General features: G+C 40.7%; 2 protein-coding genes across 4 annotated transcripts; both read right to left on the bottom strand.

Annotated features, from left to right (window-relative positions):
* Positions 1–853: 853 nt before the first annotated feature.
* Positions 854–2,707, bottom strand: LOC121758038. 3 transcript variants are annotated; one of them, XM_042153475.1, is made up of 5 exons: positions 2,640–2,707; positions 2,292–2,422; positions 2,076–2,154; positions 1,864–1,986; positions 854–1,406 (listed from the first exon to the last, which is right to left on the bottom strand). In XM_042153475.1, the coding sequence occupies exons 1-5, from the start codon at positions 2,647–2,649 to the stop codon at positions 1,123–1,125; spliced, it is 627 nt and encodes a 208-aa protein (XP_042009409.1). In that variant the 5' UTR covers positions 2,650–2,707; the 3' UTR covers positions 854–1,122. The 3 variants fall into 3 exon arrangements, with proteins under 3 accessions (XP_042009409.1, XP_042009410.1, XP_042009408.1); XM_042153476.1 differs by lacking the exon at positions 2,640–2,707 and having other exon boundaries at positions 854–1,081; positions 1,209–1,406; positions 2,292–2,629; XM_042153474.1 differs by lacking the exon at positions 2,640–2,707 and having other exon boundaries at positions 2,292–2,628.
* Positions 2,708–21,541: 18,834 nt separating this feature from the next.
* Positions 21,542–21,949, bottom strand: LOC121757490. Its single transcript, XM_042153026.1, has one exon. The coding sequence runs from the start codon at positions 21,947–21,949 to the stop codon at positions 21,542–21,544; it is 408 nt and encodes a 135-aa protein (XP_042008960.1).
* Positions 21,950–21,997: the final 48 nt, after the last annotated feature.

Raw genomic sequence — 21,997 nt, 5'->3', positions numbered from 1 at the left:
TAACCTAATGATCAGCTAATGTAAATCTTGAAATTTTTTTAGCTAGTCAGCTTAACTTTCTCAAAGAAAATACATCCCTTTTTCACCTTTGTATTCTTTTCAGAACATATGATAAGTTTTTGTAGTTCTTTCCTTAGAATCACATCTCAAATAATAAAAATCACGATTCTATTGATGAATCCATCGACTGTCTTTGTCGATTGCAATTAAAAATGATAATTATAACTATTTGTTAATTTTATTTGCATTGGAATCAACAATTTATAAATTAAGGATTTCTTTACAAATGATATAGAGAATTTTAGAAGATATGGTAAGTTTATTTATTGATGTGATGGTAAAATTAGTTAGGACTTTAAGAATGCCAAAGTATAACAAATATTGACCCTACGAACAAAACGACACACCAACTACTCTGACTTTTACCATTGTTTCTTCACTTTTATTAATTCAACTTAGGTGAACGGTTTTTTATTGTGTCTCAAACAAATGCAATTATTTGGAATTCGTACATATAATAAATAATGGCATCAGTTTTACCCAATATGACTATTGAGGATGTGACAATATATACGTATACAGTGCTTGCTTATACATACTGTTAGTATTGACTAATTTCTTATTGAATTATTATGAATGTACTACGTTTGACATAAATGACCTTCTGTCTTTCCTCAATGACATGCTTAATTGTGCGCTATTTAATTTATTTAATCTTTTGAATTATTAATTCGAAGAATATATTATATCATATGCAGAAATGGTATAATTGAGTGTATTAGTAGTTCATAGCATATTAATCCACAAAGGGGCATAAATTTACTATATTAAACAAAAAATAAAAGACGATTCCTTGCTCGGACGATCACTTAACTTTGATTTAAGTCTAACAATTCAGATTGCATAAAAACAAATGATTAATATAGTAACTACATACATGCTTGTAACATATGCATAAATATATATACACATATATTTGAATATAAAGTACTCGATTTTCTTTTCTCTATTTTGGATTATATCTTTCCCATCCCGATCTTTTCAACGAACAAGTGCATAGGATCCTCACCATATCCAAATTCTGCATGAAAAATTGTACAAGAAATTAATTGCTTGCTCCCATCAATCTCTTGTCCGAATTATAGTAATTGTGCCTCTCCCTTGTGTATGAATTCTTGTGAAGGCCACCACAGCCTTGCCGGACAGACCTGGTCCATCTGGCGAGACTAGCGGCCGACAAGCAAAGTCTCCTACAGGGTGTCGTACTGGCCGCGTTGGGGTCATTAGGATTCTCTCGTTGATGTCGTTTAGTGTCATGTCCCCTTCAAATCCCCCCAGCTTCACTAGAGCAAAAGGGTACACCACTTTCGCTACCATCCTCTTTTTTCTTTTATCGCCGCTTCCACCTGATACACTTGATTTGTTTATCAATCTATCGTCTCACTCAAAGCAAACACGTCCAACATGAATAATGCTTAAATGAAAATTAAATATAATTTTTCGTAAAAGCACAAATTTGATACTAATATTTTATTTTGAATACGAAGTAAAGACTGATTTAATTTAGCTAACTTGATGTATAGCTAGACTTTAAATTGAAAAAGGAAAATATTTAGGACGAGTGAAATTATTTTAAAGAATTTGTCCATCAAAGATTTATGACGTACAGTCTTTCTTTATGAATTAGTACTAAAGTCTAAAGAAAAAGGAAATATCTCTCTATGAATTAAAGGACAGTTGCTTAGTGAGGAAAAGACGAGCAGGGAGGGACAAAGCTGGATTCTTAAGGAACGAAATCTAACTCCAACAAAATTACTAAAATTGTTTCTTAATTTCTATAGATAGAGAAAGAAAAGAAGTTACCAGATGCATAAAAACTGGGGTCTATGCAGTATAGACTTCCTTTCTCAGGTGATTCTTTGTGAGAAGGCACTGGTGATGAATCATATGCTTCAGAAACTGCTGTCTCCTCAGGCGTTTTCCATTCTGCCACACATATATTCTATTTTTAGTACTAACACATTTGAAATATGTGCAATAATCTTAAAACTAATTAATTAGACGAGATCAATTACCTGAAACGGTGTCGCTTTCGGTCATTTGAGTGAGGGTGCTGTTGAAATTTTCGATCAGATTTGACGTCCAGCAGTTCTCCTGTGTACATTCATTTATGTAATCAAATACAAACACTAAATATTGTACAAACTAACTTCAAACTATGATATATAGTGTTAGAAAATGTTGAAATCTTGAAATTTTACAATGTGTTGGCACTGTGTTGAGAGAGATACCGTTATCCTTCTGCGCTTGGAGCTGAATTCAAAGAGCATATCTTGAAGGTATCCGGTGGAGAAACGATCGCAATCATAATTGATAAATGATGATTGATCGTATTGCTCGAATTGTAGGGTTCTTTCCATATCTGCGATCAAATCGGAGTTCATCAGGTGCATGCGTACGTGTAGAGAGAGGAGAGACTGTGTGTGAGTGTGTTTATAGAATTGTTTGCATTGCGGTGAAAGAGAAAGAGAAAGGAGAGAAATTAAGAAAAGTAATTAAATGTAGTACTAGTATATAATTAAAGGTGGAAGAGAGGAAGAAGAAAGAAGGGGAAAGGGGAAAAGTGAAGATGAACATACAACGAGACATATCTGCGTTGAAAACTCCAATGTTGTGGAAATCCCAAGCTGTGGAACAACTCTGACCCTTATAACTGCTGCTGAAAGCTATGGAGTCGAGTCTGCTTTTATACTGTATCTTGTTGAAATGTTTCACTTTCTTTTTTATGAATAAATAATGAAATATGATCAAATTTTGTCAATTTATTTATATTTTTTTAAACTTAGAAAAATTAAATTATGAAATATAGTATAAAAATTCTGCAATTATCTCATCTGCCTTATTTTTAGCAAAATATGTGATGATGTGCTGAATTAATTATGTCACCGACTACATAAACATGTATCATCCTAAATAAGTGAGTTAGCATAGTTATAACACTTCCATATTTAAAACTAGTTCCTACATCATCATATATTTCTCCAAAATAAGACATATGTACTATTATTAGGTCATTGTAAAAATTTCATTCAAATTTAATTTTCAGATTTTAAAAATTATGAGACAGATCAAATTTTGACCTTCTATCGTAATTTATTTGGCAATTTATCTTTTTAAGCGTAAACCAAATCCAAATGTGTCAACGGCCAACAAGAGGCGGTGAAAAAGACACATGTTTCTTGGGATTCGGAAAATATAAGCTTCACTTTCTCATAGTATTTCTGTAAATTTTTATGTGGGGAGAAAGGATTGGTGGGGTTTAAAGTGGGGAACTAAATAATTGTTTGGTTATCTGATAGCATGTTCTATAGCATGGACAAATAAAAGGGGATTTTCAAAACTCATCTTATAATATATGTATCATACTTAATATAAATATATAGAGAGAATTTGCTTCCAATAAAACATGGGAGTATTTTACAGTAATAACTATTTTTGGTTATTGGATAATAAAAATCTATTAGTAAATTTTGTTGAATGGATTCATGATCTTGGATTCAAATCTCATATGAGATGAAATTTTCAATTTTTGAGTTCACACATTCTAAACTACTCATTTGTTTCTTAGTGAATTCATACTTCATACTCCCTCCGTCGCATAGAAATATGCCATATTTCCTTTTTCGTCAATCTCATACAAATAGTCCATATCCATTTATAGTAACCTTTTTCTCCTTCATTTTTACTTTATTATTTATGGGTTCCACTATCCACTACAAATTTTCAACTACTTTTTCTTTTTTTCTCTTACTTTACCAATTATTTAAGCATTAAAACCCGTGCCGATACCAAATGACCTATTTCTATGGGATGGAGGGAGTATGTATTATTTACTTTTAAATGGGTTTGTAATCTAATATTTTTCTATGTATGTGTGTTTGTGAGAGGGAGTTGTGACAGCATGGCCATAGGACTCAATTCAAATGGGATTTTGCTCTTTTTGATTTTTGGTTTTGGGATGATTTGCAATTGATACAATTTTTTTTCTTTTTGCTTCTTCTTCCTTTTTTTATTTATTATTTTTGGTGACTTTTTCTTCGATTCTGCTGTGGTGGGATCACACCAATCTCGTGCTTTTCATTTTTCCTTTTATTTTCAAGATAGTTTTATTTTGAGTGGTTGTAAATTGTAGATTTTGAAGCATTTGGTCAATATATATCATCATAGCCTTGGTCAAACTTCTTTAAGGCATGTGTGCTTGGACCATGCAAAGCTTGTTGTAATAATTTGATGAAAATTGGGAAAACAAGTTCCTACTCTACTTTATTTTTTGTTAGAAGATAAAATCTAATGCCTCATAGCCAAATATATTTATACTTTAATTCAAACACCACTAACAATGAGAACTGAGATACTATCCAATAAGTTGTTTATAAATAAGATGGATAATTTTCTCCGCATTTTGATACTTGTTGTGTGACATACTATTAGGTAATTTTAGACCCAATAAAACTATTTTTCATATTTTGGGTGGGTCATATTTCAACGTTAAGATATATTGGTATGTATTTCAAATTCACAATCTTCTTCAATTATTTAATTTGTTTTTTGGGAAAAATGAAAATCTATGGGACACAAAAATAAATGTCCGGCCCGCCCAGTTATTTGATTCCCTAGACAATGTTAATATTCCTCCATTGGATTCTGGGTTTTATTTCTCAGAAGATCAAGTTTCTATTTTTGGTTGTTATACTGCCAACGCAGGCATCTATATAATTCTAGTAATCTGCAAAATTATAGAGGATCCAGGATATATAACTTGTGGAATTGATATATCACATGCCAGCCCTAGAATGTAACGAAGGCGAGCACTGCTGGGGTAAGAGCATCAGCAGTGGCGCGAAATTCCCCGTGTAATTTCCAAAAACACCTCCTGCCACGTCATACGGACTACCCACTGCACTACCACGTCATAAGGACTTCCCACTGCACAGTGGCGGACATCCCGAAGGACTTCCCGAAGGACTTCCCACAATTAAAAAAACCACAAATTCACAAATTAAACAATTTCCAGAATTAAACAATTTACGGAATTAAAATTTCGACACAAATAGGGAAAAAAATTCCATTAAAAAAAGAAAAGAAAAGTACATTTCACCAAATAAAAAAAAACATTTCAATAATTAAAAACTACATCAACGATGACCCCTCCGCTGCCATACTTCTTCAATAATATCGTTCTGGAGCCGAACATGGACTTGTCTTTGGCGCATGTCGGCAAATGCACGACCTCGATCGACATCGTCATGGGGTATCCCCATGCGTACATTGCTAGTGGCCACGCCGTTGCTTGGACCCGCAGCACCAGCATCATCATTGGTCCAATCAGTCAGTGCTGGACCTTCATCTTCGACAATCATGTTGTGCATGATAATACATGCGTACATGATGTCGGCAATGCTGTCAACATACCACAGCCGTGTTGGACCCTTCACTGCCGCCCATCGAGCCTGGAGCACACCAAATGCCCGCTCCACATCTTTGCGCACTGCCTCCTGGCGACCCGCAAAATATATCATCTTTTCATCTGCTAGGCATCTGATCGTCTTCACAAAGACGGGCCACATAGGGTATATCTCATCCGCCAAATAATAGCCCATATTGTGCTGGTTGCCGTTGGCGATGAAGCTGATGGCCGGACCAACGCCCATGCACTGCTCGTTGAAAAGGGGCGACGACTGGAGGACGTTGATGTCGTTGTTAGACCCGGCTACTCCAAAATAGGCATGCCAAATCCACAGCCGGTAGTCAGCTACCGCTTCAAGGATCATCGTGGGATTCTTGGCCTTGACACCAGTAGTGTACATCCCTTTCCAGGCACCGGGGCAGTTCTTCCATTCCCAGTGCATACAATCTATGCTGCCTAACATCCCTGGAAACCCGTGTTGATTCCCGTGCATATCCAGTAGAGCCTGACAATCTTCGGGGGTAGGTCTCCGAAGATACCTATCCCCTAATATCTCCCTAACGCCCTGACAAAAATACTTCAAGCAATCGCGGGCAGTCGTCTCGCCGATGTGGAGGTACTCGTCGAACATGTTGGTCGCTCCTCCGTATGCCAGCTGCCTGATTGCGACAGTGCACTTCTGAATCGGCGTGTGGCTGGGTTTACCAGCTGCATCCTCCCGCACCCTGAAATACCAGTATCGACGCTCCAAAGCGCCCACGATACGCAGAAAGAGTGGACGATGCATCCTAAACCGTCGCCGGAACAGGTTCTCTCCAAACCGTGGCTCCGGCGCAAAGTAATCCTCATACAACCGAGCGTGGGCAGCGAAGTGGTCCCGGGGTATTATAGTTCGACGATGGATGGGTCGAGGTACCGCTGGCGCTAAGGCTGCTTGTTCCTCCCTCTCCGCTGATTCCCGCACACGTGCATGAATCAGACGCATCATGTGTTCATAATGCCCACCACTACCACTACCACTACCACTACCACTACCACTACCACTAACACTAACACTACCAGCCATTCCGGATATATAAAAGAAGTGTAGAGAGAGATACTCGTTAATACAAGTGGTGCGAATGAAATGAAGTTCAATGGGACGTATTTATAGAAATTTAAAAAAAACATTTAATGCAATAAACGGGAATTCCGCGCGGACGTCCGTGGGAGTCAACGCAATGGCAGACGTCCGCGCGGCGTCGCGACGGAATTCCTCGTAAACACCGCGGAACTGCGGTGTCCTCGGCGGAATTCCGTATCCGTGCATACCATGCACAATGGCGGACATCCGCCGCAGAATTCTGGTACGCCGGTTGGAATTCCGCCGGGACGGGCGCCATTGCTGATGCTCTAAGTAATGAAGGAAATTTAAATCTTCGGTTGGCAGTAGGATTTTGAGCCAGCCTCGTTTCGTGTGTCAAGAAATGGACCAAAGATACAGATGTATCCTTGTCATTTTCATTTCCCCCCCAAAAGAAGCAAAATTCACCAAAATTGAATACTCCCTCCGTCTCACGTTATTTGAGGCGTCTCTTTACAGCACGAGATTTATGAAAGTTGTGTTTAGTGAGTTAAATAAAGTAGACGAGGGAATAAAGTAAGAGAAAGAAGAGAGAGTAAAGTAAAAGAAAGAATAAAGTATGTGTGATTAAATGTTTTGTTTTTAGCCAAAAATAGAAATGACTCAAGTAACTTGGGACAACCTAAAAAGGAATACGACTCAAGTAAATTGGGATGGAGGGAGTATCATTTTGGCGGAGTCATTTTATTTCCCCCAAATCAACAAAGTTGCGATAATTTCATCTCTGCGGATGAGCTGATTCTACTTCGAATCTTCATCCTTCCCAAAATTGGCTCCGAAATTGGCTCGCTTGTGCTGTAACACAGGTTTGTCCCGTCCGATTTTTCTTGTTTTGATTCCTATTTGTTTGTGTTCACTCCACCGCCGTGCACTTGCATGCGTTTTTTTTGGTAGCTTCGTTGTGTTGAGTATTTTCTTCATTTTGTGAGGTGCGTCGGCGTTAGTCAATTGTGTAGAAGCTCCAACTGGTTCAGCAAGCCCCTCTGAAGTAACACCCAGCTGTGCGAGGTTACAATACGTGGGTAATTGCCCTCTTATCTGCCCTTTTTTATTTTGGAGATTTAAATTTAACGATGGCCCCGTTCTTGGAAATGTGCTGTGTGAATTGCAGAAGAAGGGCATTACAAATATTTTTATATGTGATGTGTGAGTGAAATATGATTGTTTCACTTGAATTGTGATTTTATTGTTTCACTTGAATTGTGATTTTTGGGTTTATGCCTGAAACGTGAATTATGTACACCCTCGTTACTAGGACATCTTTTTTACATACTCTCTCCGTCCCACAAGAATATGCACTTTCCAATTCTAACTTGGAATGCTACACAATATCTATTCATTTTTCATTTCATAAAGTGATATAGTTTACTATAACACTTTATGTAATGTCTCCCAAACTATTCTGATCAACTATACAACAAACACAATATACTAGTCACATGATACTTTCAATAACAACCATTTACTACTTGTCAATCAAAACCATATGCCACAAAATAACATATCATCGTGTTAGATGTCAATTTCTTTCGTCAATCAACAAAATATGCTTTAAGAAAACTATTTAAATATTTAAGGCACAAAATATCATTTCTAAATCAGATATCACATTCAGCCCCCAAGTTATGCTTAGTGGTGGACACGGGTACACAGACACTATAAGTAGCCCGATGAGGGCCTCTGTCATATATACATCTGTGTGAGATACTATCAGATGTTGTACATCTATATACATCTGTGTCGGATACTATCAGAATATCCAGCTTGTATATGGAGCAATAATCAACATCAAACTTCACCACAAGGCAACCCCAACGTCATGCAGTATAAAAATTAGTAAGTGACTATTTTGAATTCATTTAAAGGGTTTATGGTCAAATATCATCCCCAAAATCAGTTTTTTCCTATCACTTTCGTGCTTTGTTATGCTTTTATAACACAATCTAATTCCAATTACATACTTTCAAAGCCAATTTACACAAATTCATCAAAGCTACAAAATCCCCAAAATCCATGAACCCTAATTTTTGTCTCCAACAAATCCACAAATTAAATCTATTTTCATGCTTTAAATCACACAAGTGATCAATAATAAAATCCTACTTCATCAAAACGCTCAATTAAAAATCGAAATTCAAGTTAGCACAAAAAGGCAAAAACTGGAGCTTCTTCCTATTCAATTTTGGGCATGGATTCACATCAATTGACATCACTACTATACTTAGAAACAAGATTAAGGGAGCTGTGGAAGAATCTAAGCTCTAATTTCAACAATTTTGGAAGTTACATGGAGGTGGGTTTGCAACCTAGACTCCAAAATTGAGAGAAAGTATGGAGAATTGAGAGTTGGGATTTGATGGTGTGTGCTATATGCTTTGTGGTGGAGTGGCTGGAGTTATCACGGTGGCTAATAGGAGGGAGTAGAGGAGCTTCCCAAAACTTATAGAGAAAGGGAGTACGTGGAGAGAGAGAGAAGAGACGTATGAGTGTTGATTTTAAAATCTATCTCCAAACCTTTTATATTTTCTTTTTCTTTATATTTTCCTTTTTCTTTTTCCTAAATTTCCCCATATGACACATTTTTTTTCTAACTTACTCATCAACTTTCTATTCTTTTTCTTTCTCTTTTTTTCTTTATCTTGGTTTTCTCCCTATTTTCTATTTTTCTCTATTATGTAAACTAGTGAAAGTAAATAACCCCATTATCATAAATCTAATTCTAATATTGTCAAAAGGAGGGACAAACGGCTAGTTAGCCACATTCCGAGTACCAACTACTTGGTAATTGTTACAACATTAAATAGGTGATATTTACCTAGACAAAACAATAAATTAGTGGAAGTCCAAGAGTTGTAATAGCCCTATAAAAGGGAAGGTTCTACATCAAACTAAACACAACAAAAAATACAAAAAACACTCTTCTCCTACTCTTGCCACCATGTTTACTCTTCAATATAATGCCTCTCTCGATTACCATCTTTAAGATATAAATAAGTAAAAACATGTATAAGACCATTAATCTTAATTTCTAATTTCTAACTCTAAACTTCTTAAAGTTTGGGATATTACATAACCCTAAGGAACTATACAATTTGCGTCACACTAAAGCTAGAAACATGATTGGACGGGCTTTTGCAGTTTTGAAAATGAGGTGGGGAATTCTGAGAAGTGCATCATTCTACCCTATTCAGACTCAAATCCGGCTAATCATGATGTGCTTTCTACTACATAATTTTATTCACCGGGAAATGGCAATAGATCCTGTGGAGGCTTCCCTAGACGGCTACATTGACACTCTCAATGTAGAAGAAGAAAATGTTGGTATAGATTATGTTGATAGTGTGGAGACAACAATCGAGTGGACCGCTATACGAGAGACCTTGGCAAACGAAATGTGGAACAATCGCTATATGTAGCAATGTTACTCCGCTACTTGTGCTTTTTGAACTTAGTCTCTATTTTAACTTGGTGTCTATTTCAACTTAGTCTATTTTTGAACTTTGTCTCTGTTTGTAAAGACATTATGAACTCTATTTGATATACAGCGTGTGCCCTTTATACCTACTATATGCCATTGTTTGTACTTGTGAATAATAATTGTATTCTTGCAGCGTCATGTCTTCTTCTGATCAGATCCCAGACTGTGTGTGTGGAGCTGGACAAATGGAACTTCGTTGTGCGGGACGGGCTGCTGCGTATGTCGGCCGCTATTACCTGAAATGAAATGTCCTGTGAATGGGAAGCATGTAGGGTCATTCAAGTGGTACGAAGAGTACCAGAGGGAAGATCATTCGTTGGGGATCACTGGCAAGGGAGTAAAACTGAAACACCAGCACCCACCAAGAGGAATTGATGGCAAAGATACTCAGTTTGAGTAACGCATCTCCGACAAACTTGTTGCTGATGTGAAGATTAATGTTCTGATTGTGTCCACTAGCATTATGCTAGCCATGATTAGTTTTATGATGGATAAACTAATGTAGTTATGGAGTGGTAAATGATGCAGGCAATACTTGGCCTTATAATACCAAGAATATATGTGTTGGGTCTGGAGGAGTATCCAATAGAGATAATAGCTCAGATATTTTTATTCAGATTGTGTCAAATCGCACAAGCTAGTAGTTATTACTAAATCTCATTACCTATTTCCATACCATTTCAAGCGTTGATTTTTGTAAGTGATAATGGGGATATGTGATTTGCCTTAAATGATCATCTTACATGTAATGATTACCATTGGTAGCTATTTATCAATCACTTGCTCATTAATCACTAACACGGTTTCTCCCCAATATAATCTCCACCTTCAACACCATTGTGAGACACTCACTAACTATGACAGCCATGAATATCCCGACACAAGAGGTTTTTTTGTAAAAAGGAAAGTGGACGGCGGAATATGACAACCGAATGCTTGAATGCCTACTCAAGCTTAAGGCTGAAACACATTGGTCGCACCACTACTTTCCTAGTTGGTTCATGCTCACGGTTGCTCAAGAGCTCCAATCCAAGGTAGGCGTGGTCTTTACTAAGCATGATCTACATGATCGTGCGGCATTGATGAAACAACGATACACTACCTTCAAGGCCATCTTCCGTTACAGGGGTGTATGGTGGGACTTCCCTACGAAGTCCATCGTCGCTCTTGAGGATGTATGGGTGAAGATCTTGGAGGTGAGAAAATTTTATGTACCTCCATTTTGTGGTTGGATTATTGATATTTTGTATAACACATTTTCTTGTATAGGAAAACCCTTTCGTCGGAGCTTTCTATCACAAGGAAGAGCCGGCCTACTCGGAGCTTGCATGTTTGTTCGGCCTTGAGGATGTCAAAGTGGAAGGTGCAAAAGAAGTGATTGTCATATCGGAAACCATTGAAGCTCTTCCAAATGAAGAAATAAACAAGACGATCCTTAGTGATCAAGAAGACGAGGTTAACTCCCCTGCCGTAAGCTCTTCGACGACAACAACGAAGCTACCGACAGAGAGTCGACCACAAAGCTAGGCATTTTCTTCATCGAGCTTGCTTCGGACGGCCAGTTATAGACAAGGGTAGAAAAGGGTAGGGACTTGCCTAAGGCGCAAGATGTTGGCCCATCCTCGAGGTCTCTCCACGCAAGTTCGTGCGGATCCAACTCACCCATTGGGTGGTGGCCGCACCTCCTCATGTAAGGGGTGCAATGTGTGTGGTGGAGACAGATGTCCAACAACTCAAAGCGTAATATGATTAAACTAACACTTAACTTCAAAATGGACATCTTTTTTGGTATTTCTCCATCGCTTACAATAGTTTTGTGTTGCATTAATGTTTAAGGGTAGTGTTGTGCTTTGCTTGAACTTGTGCACAAGTTTCAATGGTCATATGTGCACGATCATGTTTAGATATTATATAAAATTATGAATTTTGCTTGTAACTGGGTTTGCAGTTTGTCTCCTAACACTTTTTTGTTTAATCTGTCAATGCATTCCCCTAAATTTGAATATGAAAGGGATAAAGCTAAACTGCTTCCATTAACATACGTGTGTCATTCACAATATAAGATAAACCATACTTTGATATATTATATAGGGAGTGATGGCATGGACACCCAAAAAAAATTAAGGATGTAACACATAGGTTACAACCAACTGTCCAACAACCGATCATTGAGGTTTTTTTTCCCTCAAACACCATCACGGTGGAGGGTTAAGGCAGACCCCCAACCTGTCTATATCAAAAATCACGAAAGAAACATACATCAACCAAGTCCAAAAGTGACTCAGTCCGCACATAAGATACAGATCACAAGAGCTAACAAAGCTACAATGGTATCCCCATAGACCGGGTACTAACCATCTAACAAATGAGAAAACTAACATAATAAGCAAATAAATACAAGGATGATGACCAAGGGATGGCCAACTCCAAAGGAAAAAAAACATAAATCAAAACCACGAGCCAAGTGTAGTAGTCATCCATCTTGATATCTGAATCTGAAGTTCGGATAGCCCAACTGGTCCATCCTCACAAGCGACTTCAAATACCGAGGCGCTGAATCCGCATAAAAGAAAGTGATGGCAGGGGTCTGTACCCCCTACCTGCCAGATAATCGGCTGGTTGGTTGCCCTCTCTAAAGATGTGAGAGAACATGACCTGCAACTGTGAGAGCAAAGTGCGAATGCGAGCCATGTGATGTCTCACATCCGCCGCTCCTCCGCGTCCTGAAGCGAACACCGCGACCACTGCTGCTGCATCCATCTCGACCCAAACCTGCGAAGAGAACTGCATAGCCAATGTCAACCCATGAAGAAGAGCTAAGAGCTCCGCCTCGAAGGCCGACCCAGCTACGAATGGCGTGCAAAAGGCCTCCAGGAGAGAACCGTCTGAACCACGAACCACTCCCCCACCGCCAGCTTGTCCCGTCGAGGTGAAAAAGGCCCCATCGGTGTTCAACTTCACCCAAGGATCGTCGGGTGGAGGCCAAAGCACACTCAGGGACCTCAGAACTCGCCGGCGAGGAGGAACCTAACATGAAGTCGACAGTCGGAGTGCAACCGCGCCAGTGAAGGGGTAGGAGCACACCCGCCGCCACCAAGATCCGCAGATGCCGAATAACCTGCCAAATAACATGGGAAGAACGAAAAGAAATGCCGCGGTGCTTGCAGCTATTCCTCTCCATCCAAATGAACCAATATACAAGGCAAGGGATAATGAAACCGATGTGCAAGGTGGGAGCCCTGTGAGAGGACCTCCACCAAAATTCTAGTCTAAGTGCAATGTCAGTGCACGTGTGAATGTGTGTGCTAATGTATGGAACCAGCCATCGAAGAAATCCCAAACCGATCTCGCCAGAGGACTCGACACAAATAAATGCTGGAAAGAGTCGACTGAAAAAGAAGAGACACAACAAAGACACTTGGATGCATCCAAGCCTCCTAGCTCAACTGGTTGAGAAGGGAGGCAAGGATATGGCGCCATCCAGGAGGTCCTGAGTTCGAATCCTGGATGGCGCAACCTGGGATTAATTTCTCTGTGGGCTCAAGGCTTGTTTCCTTGGGACTTTGCAAGCGTGCAGGCCTGGACCTGTCTGAGGGTAGTCAACTTACATGCCCGGGACCCGCCTGAGGGTAGTCAACTTACGAGCCAAGAGGAGGCTAGTAAGGACGTGACCACGAGGGGCTAGGGTGGGCTAGTTCGGACGTGACCACGAGGGGCTGGAAGAGGCTGGTTCACTTGCCAATGTATCTCGAACTCCGATGTGTGTGTGTGTAAAAAAAACAAAGACACTTGGATGCGAGAGAGATACCCCGGGTCTGAACATAACACTCAACGGGGAGGCGCCAGATGAATACAGAGATAGTCGGGTTCAGCCCAACATTCCAAACCATGCGAAGTCTGAAATGTCTAGGGGACCGTGTCCGGATGAGCTCCCAAGCTGAGGCCGTTGAGAACTCGCCATCGCTAGTCAGGCTCTATCGCATCACATCCCGCCTGCCCACCTCAATCGGAACTGCCCTGATAAGATCCAACACATACAAAGGCACACCATAAAAAGCCAAATAATCATGTAGTTTTTCAAAATGCCAAGTATGATCATGCCAGAACCTAGAGACCTCAGCGACAGAAAGATCAGTCCCGGGCGGACAATAGGTCCTAAGTGGGCGATCCCCGACCCACACGTCATCCCAAAAACTAATCCGCCCTTCGCCTAGGGACCATCTAATGAAACTATGCACCTCACCCCTAATACGAGTAAGGCGACGCCATATAGAACTATCATGCGTGGAATAATGAGAAATAAAAGCACCAGCATGGAAACAGTACTTGCACATAGTGAACTGCGCCCACAAAGAATCATGTGCGAGAAATCTCCACCAGAGCTTGATGCTGAAAGCTTTGACGAGCTGACGAAAACGACGGATGTCGAGGCCTTCCTCATCCAAAGGCAAGCAAATCTTCTTCTTCCAGCTAACCCAGTGAATCTTCCTCTACTTCCCAGTCGTGCCCCTAAAAAACCTGGTCAAAATCTGCTCCAAATCCTTCATCCAATACTCATACGGCTTCAGGACCTGGAAGATGTGAAGAGGGATAGTTACAAGGGTGCTCTTGATCAGAGCAAGGCGACCTCCAAGAGAAAGATGTCTATGTGACCAACTGTGAATCCGGTCCACCATCTTCTGTCGGATATCTAACAGGTACTCGGCCTTCAGCCCCCCTTATAGATAGGCACTCCACGGTAGGTAAAAGGGAGAAATCCCTGCTGGAAACCACTCACCCGTGCCACCTCTGCCGCCCAAGAATTGAACTTCTCAAAGAGATAGAAGTGAGTCTTTCCCTTGTTCACCATCTGACCCGAGACGACAGAATAGTGCTCCAGACACTGCACCAGCCTCTCCACGGACTGTCTGTGCGCTCTGACGAAAATGACAATGTCATCGGCATAAGACAGATGGGTTATGACCGGAGCGCGCCTAGCACATCTATAGGCCATGTCAGGATGTGTGTCCACTAGCCTGTCCAAGCTCCTCGAAAGGTAGTCCACTAGCATGCCATTGAGGTTAACTACATAGATTTCCAAGTTATAGATAGATAGGTTGCATATTTGCGTGCACAAAATAAAATTTCTCAGCTTCAACGATCTTAGTGGTTATCCTCAATCAACTTCAAGACATACCCGAGTCGAGCATGAGCCGGCATACCCATGAAGACCTCTAGAAGTTGAGGCTTATCACCAAGAATGTTATACAACTCATACCTCTGATTGAGTGTTAAACCATCAACATCACCTAGCTTATCAAACATCGATGTTGGTAAGTACCGAAGACAAACCAAGGTACCGAACAACAAAAGAACACATAGCTACGAATGCACTCGCTGTTTGTGATCGAAACATGGATTTTGTTTACTTCTTGCCGGGGTGGGAGGGGTCCGCTGGCGACTCTCGTGTACTACTGGACGCGGTGTTTAGAGACAATGGCTTTACGGTACCCCAATGTATGACAACACAACACATCTTTACTAGATTACAAAATGTTAAAGGCACCTAGATGTGCTGCCAAACATTTTTATACCTCACATGTTATCGTTGTTTGTTTTGTTATAGGATGTTATATCCTATGTGACAATGGGTATGCTAATAGCAATGGTTCTTGACACCCTACAAAAGGTTGCGCTATCATTTGAAGGAATGAGAACTCGGGACGCAAGCGCCACAGAACACAAAGGAACTATTCAATATAGGACACACAAAGGCGAGAAATGTGATAGAGCGAGCATTTGCGGTCCTAAAAATGAGATGGGGCATACTACGGAGTGCGTCGTACTATCCTATTCAGACCAAATACGCTTGAACATGGCATGCTTTCTATTGCATGACTTTATCAGGCGTGAAATGGAAATTGACCTGGTGGAAGTTGTACTAGATGGATACATTGACATACTCACGCTTGAACCTGAAAACATTGGTTTGGAATATGTCGACTATGTTGAGCCTAAGGCGGAGTGGACTCATTTCCGTGACAACTTAGCATTGCAAATGTGGAACGACCGATAGAACAATATGAATTTAGTGATATTCACAAAATTTTAAGCACGACTATTTTGTATAACATTATGCGTGTCATTGGCTATGTAATTTGTTTCCTATCTAGTATGAAGTTGTGTATTGTTTTTGGTGTTCATGAAAAGTTTGTTGTTCCAGCTTAATGTATCCCGTGGAGGGGAATTGTGAATATGTTAGTGGTGCAAGAAAAATGGTGGTGAGGCGCGCTGGAAAGTCATCTATGAACGCCGGACACTGTTACTTAAAATATCCAGTGAATGGGAAGCATGCAGGGTCCTTCAAATGGTACGACGAATAAGAAGGTGAGGGCAGCGGCAGTCGCACTACCGGAGCACCGTATAAGGTTGTTCTTCCGTCGCATACACAACACCCCCCTGCGAAAGAAAGCAGTTGTAATCATTGCTGGTCCACCAAAGCAGTAAACGAGCTCAAGGCCAACGTGGTGATCAGGTTTATAGCTTTCTTTTTGGTCCTAGTTGGATTCTTATTTGGAAGCTTATCTAGGAGTAACAATGTTGCTTTTATTGTGGATCAAACCTGTTTTGTATTGGCTTTTGCTTATTTGTAGTACTCAATTCTCACCCGAACTTGTATAATGGGACATGAATTTTATATAAATCCACTTGTATTTTAGGAGAAAGAATCAAACAAGCCAAAGAAACCTTTGTCTCAATCATGTACGTGTGTAGTTGTGTTTAAAAATGAACAATCTTCTATGTAGTAAAATTTTGTTGTCGAAACAGGCTACACTTTACTTTTGAACACAATGAATACATTTTGCTGTAGATTTTTCAAAGCGATTGTACATTAATACTTTTCACAGTCGAAGCTCATTAATGACCATCCTCTGTCGTTCATTATGTAATTTGTCAATTGGTTGGTATGATATAACTAATTTGGAAATGGATACCAAGGAGTGTCAAATCAACAAATCCACCTAAAAATAAATATATTAAACAAATCCACCATGCATGGTGGGCTATCATCCAGATACCATTTAATTCTCATATCTTCACCAAACTACAAAGTGTAGAGTATTTATAATAACGAGTGGATAAATGTCAATTACCATTAACACTAACACGTTTTTCCCTCCTTATAACCCCCTTCTTTGGTAACCCCATACTCACTCCTAAATTGAAAGCTCCATCACTGAAACATGAACATACCTGAGCAAAATGCCTTCTTCTACAATGGAAAATGGATGGCGCAATATGACACAGTTGTCCTTGACAGTCTCATCAAGCTTAAGGCTTAAACTCATTGGCCAAAAAACGTTTTCCCAGGCTGGTTTATGCTAAACGGTGGCTGAAGAGCTCCACTAACCAAACCAAGCTGCTACTGTCGTGCTATACCACCTTCAAGGAAGTACTCCGTTATAAGGGAGCATAGTGGGATTTCCCTACGAATTCAATTAGGACTCGGTAAAGATCCTAAAGGTAAGTCTTTCTAGATTGGAAATATACTTTGTTTATTTTCCTCCATATTTCCCAACTATCTTGTTTTATAACTTTACTTGCGTAGAAAAACCAATTCGTCGGGGCCTTACTACTACACCGGGGACCCTATGTTCTCGAAACTAGCTTGCATGTTCGTCCTACATGATGTGAATGTGGAGGATGAGAATGAGGTCGTCGTCCTATCCAATACTACAGAGGTAATCAAAGCTGAAGAACTAGGGGACAATGACCTTGCTGATCCGGATGAGGTGGAGGATGAGGAGGTAAACTCCCCTGCCATCTTCCCACGGCGTACGGTCTGCTGCAAACTATTTGCTTACACTGACGACGGCACAGATCGGGAGTCATCTACCAAGCTCGGCATATGTTTAGTCGAGAATGCTCCGGATGGAACCCTACATGTAACATTGGAGAAGGGTAGGGACTTGCCCAAGCAGCCACCCCGCAGGCGGGTTCTGCCGGGGCCTTCCGGTATGTATACATACGTAAGTTCTTGCAGATCGAACTCTCTGGTTGGGTTCTGGCCGCTTATCGCCCATCGACCATAATTGTGCTCGCGGAGAGTGCGGGTTAGAGAAAGGTCCTACTTATGTATAATATGATTGTATATAGCGCTTCCAGTTGTGAACGGACTTCCTTGTTTTGGTAGCTCCCCGTCAGTCTCTCTTGTTCTATGTTATTGTTATGCTGTCGACCACTTAAAAGTTATTTTGCCTATTATAAGACTACCTTTGCCAAATTGACAAACGACCTCAGATGCAATTAGCTAGATGCTCAAGGTAGTGAGCAATTTTCCAATACTTGGCTTGTAATTCAAAGTTCTATTGGAGTATAAAAATATTTATATGGATTTTATCGTTGTCCATCTTATCGTTGTCCAATATATACAAGTATGAAATTGCCCTTGACTGAATATGAAGCTATATATAGCAGATTACATAACCTTAAAATGACGCACACGGGTGCCACAAAATAGATTAATACATAGTTCATGCCTAATGGCATAATTACCCTAAAAAGTCCTATTAATAAAAATCATGGAAAATACATATTACTAAAGTCATAACAAAATGCCACCAATATGGACAAACTAGCGGTTGTCTTCGATCAACATCAGCAAGTACCATAGTTGAGCATTAGCCGACATACCAATGAACACCTCAAAGCGTTGGGGTTTGTCCCCCAAGATGTTGCATAACTCATACCTCTGTTTCAGTGTTAGCCCCTCTTCATCGCCCAGTTTATCGAAGACCTCCTACCTCGCCTTTCCTAGATCAAACTCGTAGCCAATCCGTGTAGAAATCATCTCCAAACGATTGTTGGTTTTAGCATGCAGGTGAGAAAGGAACTCCATCATAACAGTGTCATGGTCGTATTGTTTCCCTTTGTGCGAACTTGGTTTGGTAGTTGAAGCTTGCTTTCCACTATTTCCGAAGTTGTCGTCGTTGAGGTCAACAGGCTGGACGTATGGTTCACTAGCATCCTCATATGAAGGACGGTAATCGTTCTCATTTACTTGGCTACCACCGCCTAGTTGGGCTTTTAAATGTTCAGCCGCAGCATCTACTTGTTCGGCCCCACCACCGGAGGCACGGTCCTTGCCGAAAATGCTTTTCCAAGTCTCCCAAAAGGGCCACAATTTTGTACGCATGAATTTGGCATCCTTGTCTGCCTGCAAACAACCATCAATAAGGCTAGCATTATCGAATTAATGGTTGGTTTAAAAAAGGTTCAATAACACAACACAACCTTCACAGTAAGAGGATCATTACTTATACAATTTGCTCCCATTGATCGTCGTCGCAATCAATTTTGTATGTGCCATGGGTATTGAAGCCGACACCACTCCTTCCCAAAATTCCTTTGAGCATGCCATAACTCTTCTTCCACGTCGATATCTTCGATGTTATATGTGGAGTGCCTTTCAAGTCAGAATCAGGAAATTCAGTCCGGATGCTATCCTCGATTTTAGTCAAGTACCCAGCGCGGAAACTATTATAACGTAGCAACAAAGGTCACAAGCGTTTTTTTTAAAAAAAAGCACAATTCAATTGTAAAACAATATCTAATTGATCTTCCGCTGGAACAATGGACGCGTACCTTCAGTGGCTAGACTAGAGCTGCGGCTTCCATTCGGTCGTTTAGTACCACTCACATTACCTACAACAAATCGGCCACCTATTATCCATATCAAGACAGAACAGCCATAAAACAATCAATTCTATTTCATAAAAAAAATAGAACCCAACAACATCACAGTCCAAAATATACCACAAATCGGAATGAGAAATTGAACAAAGCGGGTTACAATGCAAAATTCTACCCACATCGACCTTAACAAACCTCAATTCATAATCATTGAATATTCACGAATATTGTTTCAATGTATGACATATGAAATCATCGACATAAAATTAGGCACAAATGAGAACTGAAGCAAGTTCATACCTTGCGAGTGAAGCAAATTCGATTGCATTTTTGCTTGATGAGTGTTGAAATTTGCTCGTATGGATTTGCCCTCTTTTTGTTAACCCGCTCTATTAATTGAGATTGAAAATATTTGCCGCGCCCAATTTCACATTTCGCGGTTCCAATTTCACAATTCACACTTAAGGATATTTTTATTAATTCTGGGGGCAGTTATGTAAAATCACTTTATAAATATAAAAAAAATCACAATTAAAACAATGTGGAAAATTACTCAAATATGCATCACTAAACGCTGGAATTCGGGGTGTTATATGTGGGACGCATCCACCCAAATCTATGCATGGTTTAATTCTGACCATCCCATTTCAAACTCACTAAACAGGCCCTTAGGGCATCCACAACCCCGACCCGAATTCAGGCCCCAAGTCCCCTGCACGTCATCATTCCCCTAAATTTCAGTCCCAGGCCACAACTCCTCTAACCCTGCAGGCCACAACTATTAAATTGCACTATTCACAATTTACAACCTATTTTACGCGTGAAATAAAAAACGCCAAACAATTTAAAACACAAAAAAGTTGTTCTTCATTCGGAAATTGAAAATTACAACATAGAATTTTAAAAATACAAAGAAAAACATTAAAACACAACGTCAATGTTGGAAATCGTTGGTGCGTGTCTAAATTTTTTCAATTAGATCCGCTTGAAGGCGAGTGTGTGTTTCTTCTTGGCGCATCGCAGCTGAACGGGGCCCTGACATTGCGCATGTCGAGAGGAACACCCTGCACGGGCGGGTCGGTGACAACGTGGTTACTGGCGGTGCTGGAGCTCGCATCGTCGCTCCATAAAGTGACATTTTCTCCCTCGTCCTCAACGATCATGTTATTCATTATGATACATGCATACATGATGTCGGTGAATAGTGGACGGTGCCAACCACGGGCCGCTCCCTTCACCATAGCCCACCGTGATTGGAGGACTCCGAGTGCACGCTCCACATCTTTCCGAGTCGCCTCTTGCTTTTGGGCGAACAATGACCTCTTCGGCGTTGTCGGACATGTGATAGTCTTCACGAACACGAGCCATTGAGGGTAGATCCCATCTGCCAGATAGTACCTCGTATTGTAGCGGCGATGGCCTGCCGTGAACTCTACGTTCGACGCTCACCCGGCACACATGTCGTTGAACAATGGGGACTCGTTCAACACATTGAGGTCTTTGTTCGACCCATCGACGCCAAAGTTGGCATGTCGGGTCCACAATCGTTTGTCGGCAACGGCCTCCAACACGATCGTCGGATGTGTACCCGCTAGTATATTGTCCTTTCCAAGCCGCTGGACAATTCTTCCACTGTCAGTGCATTCAGTTGATGCTGCCCAGCATCCTCGGGAAGCCGTGCGACCCGCTCGTGCATGTTCACCAACTTGTGAACGTCGTCGGTCGTTGGCTTTCTCAAGTATGTATCCTTGAATGCTTCGATCACTGCCCGGCAAAATCTAGCTAGGCACTCGCATCCAGTTTACTCGCTCACATGGAGATACTCATCAAACATATCTGTAGTAGTTCCGTAAGCGAGTTGGCGTATGGCGGATGCGCATTTCTGCAAAGTCGATATACTTTGCCGCCCAACAGCATCGGTGGTTTGCATGAAATACGAGTCACGTGCTACAACTGTGTTGACAATGCGCGGGAATAAAGGCCTCTGCATCTTGAACCGACGACGGAACATTTGATCACTCCATCGAGGATCTCTAGAGAAATAATCTGAGAAAAGCTGCAAACCAGCTTGTTCATGGTCTCGGTGGATATACATCTGAGTACGTGGTATGTGGACGTGTTGTTCGTTCCACGCTTGAACAACAGCTTGGTAGCGTTCCACCTCGTTGTTGATTTCTTCTTGGATTGCGGGCATCGCCGCCTCTAACATTCTGGCTATTTGAGCTTCGATTGCTCTTTGACCACCACGGCGAGGAGG

Source organism: Salvia splendens, chromosome 12, assembly GCF_004379255.2.
Source record: "Salvia splendens isolate huo1 chromosome 12, SspV2, whole genome shotgun sequence".
Taxonomy (NCBI): domain Eukaryota; kingdom Viridiplantae; phylum Streptophyta; class Magnoliopsida; order Lamiales; family Lamiaceae; genus Salvia; species Salvia splendens.
Note: the sequence above shows the minus strand (reverse complement) of the source record. Positions and strands in the feature narration are given on the sequence as shown.

Coding starts and splice junctions, on each gene's coding strand:
- LOC121758038 (XM_042153474.1), bottom strand. CDS start 2,453: ATGCACCTGATGAACTCCGATTTGATCGCAGATATGGAAAGAACCCTA. Junction 1,987..2,075: donor CGAAAGCGACACCGTTTCAG/GTAATTGATCTC, acceptor TATGTGTGGCAG/AATGGAAAACGCCTGAGGAG. Junction 1,407..1,863: donor CCCCAGTTTTTATGCATCTG/GTAACTTCTTTT, acceptor CAAGTGTATCAG/GTGGAAGCGGCGATAAAAGA.
- LOC121757490 (XM_042153026.1), bottom strand. CDS start 21,949: ATGTTAGAGGCGGCGATGCCCGCAATCCAAGAAGAAATCAACAACGAG.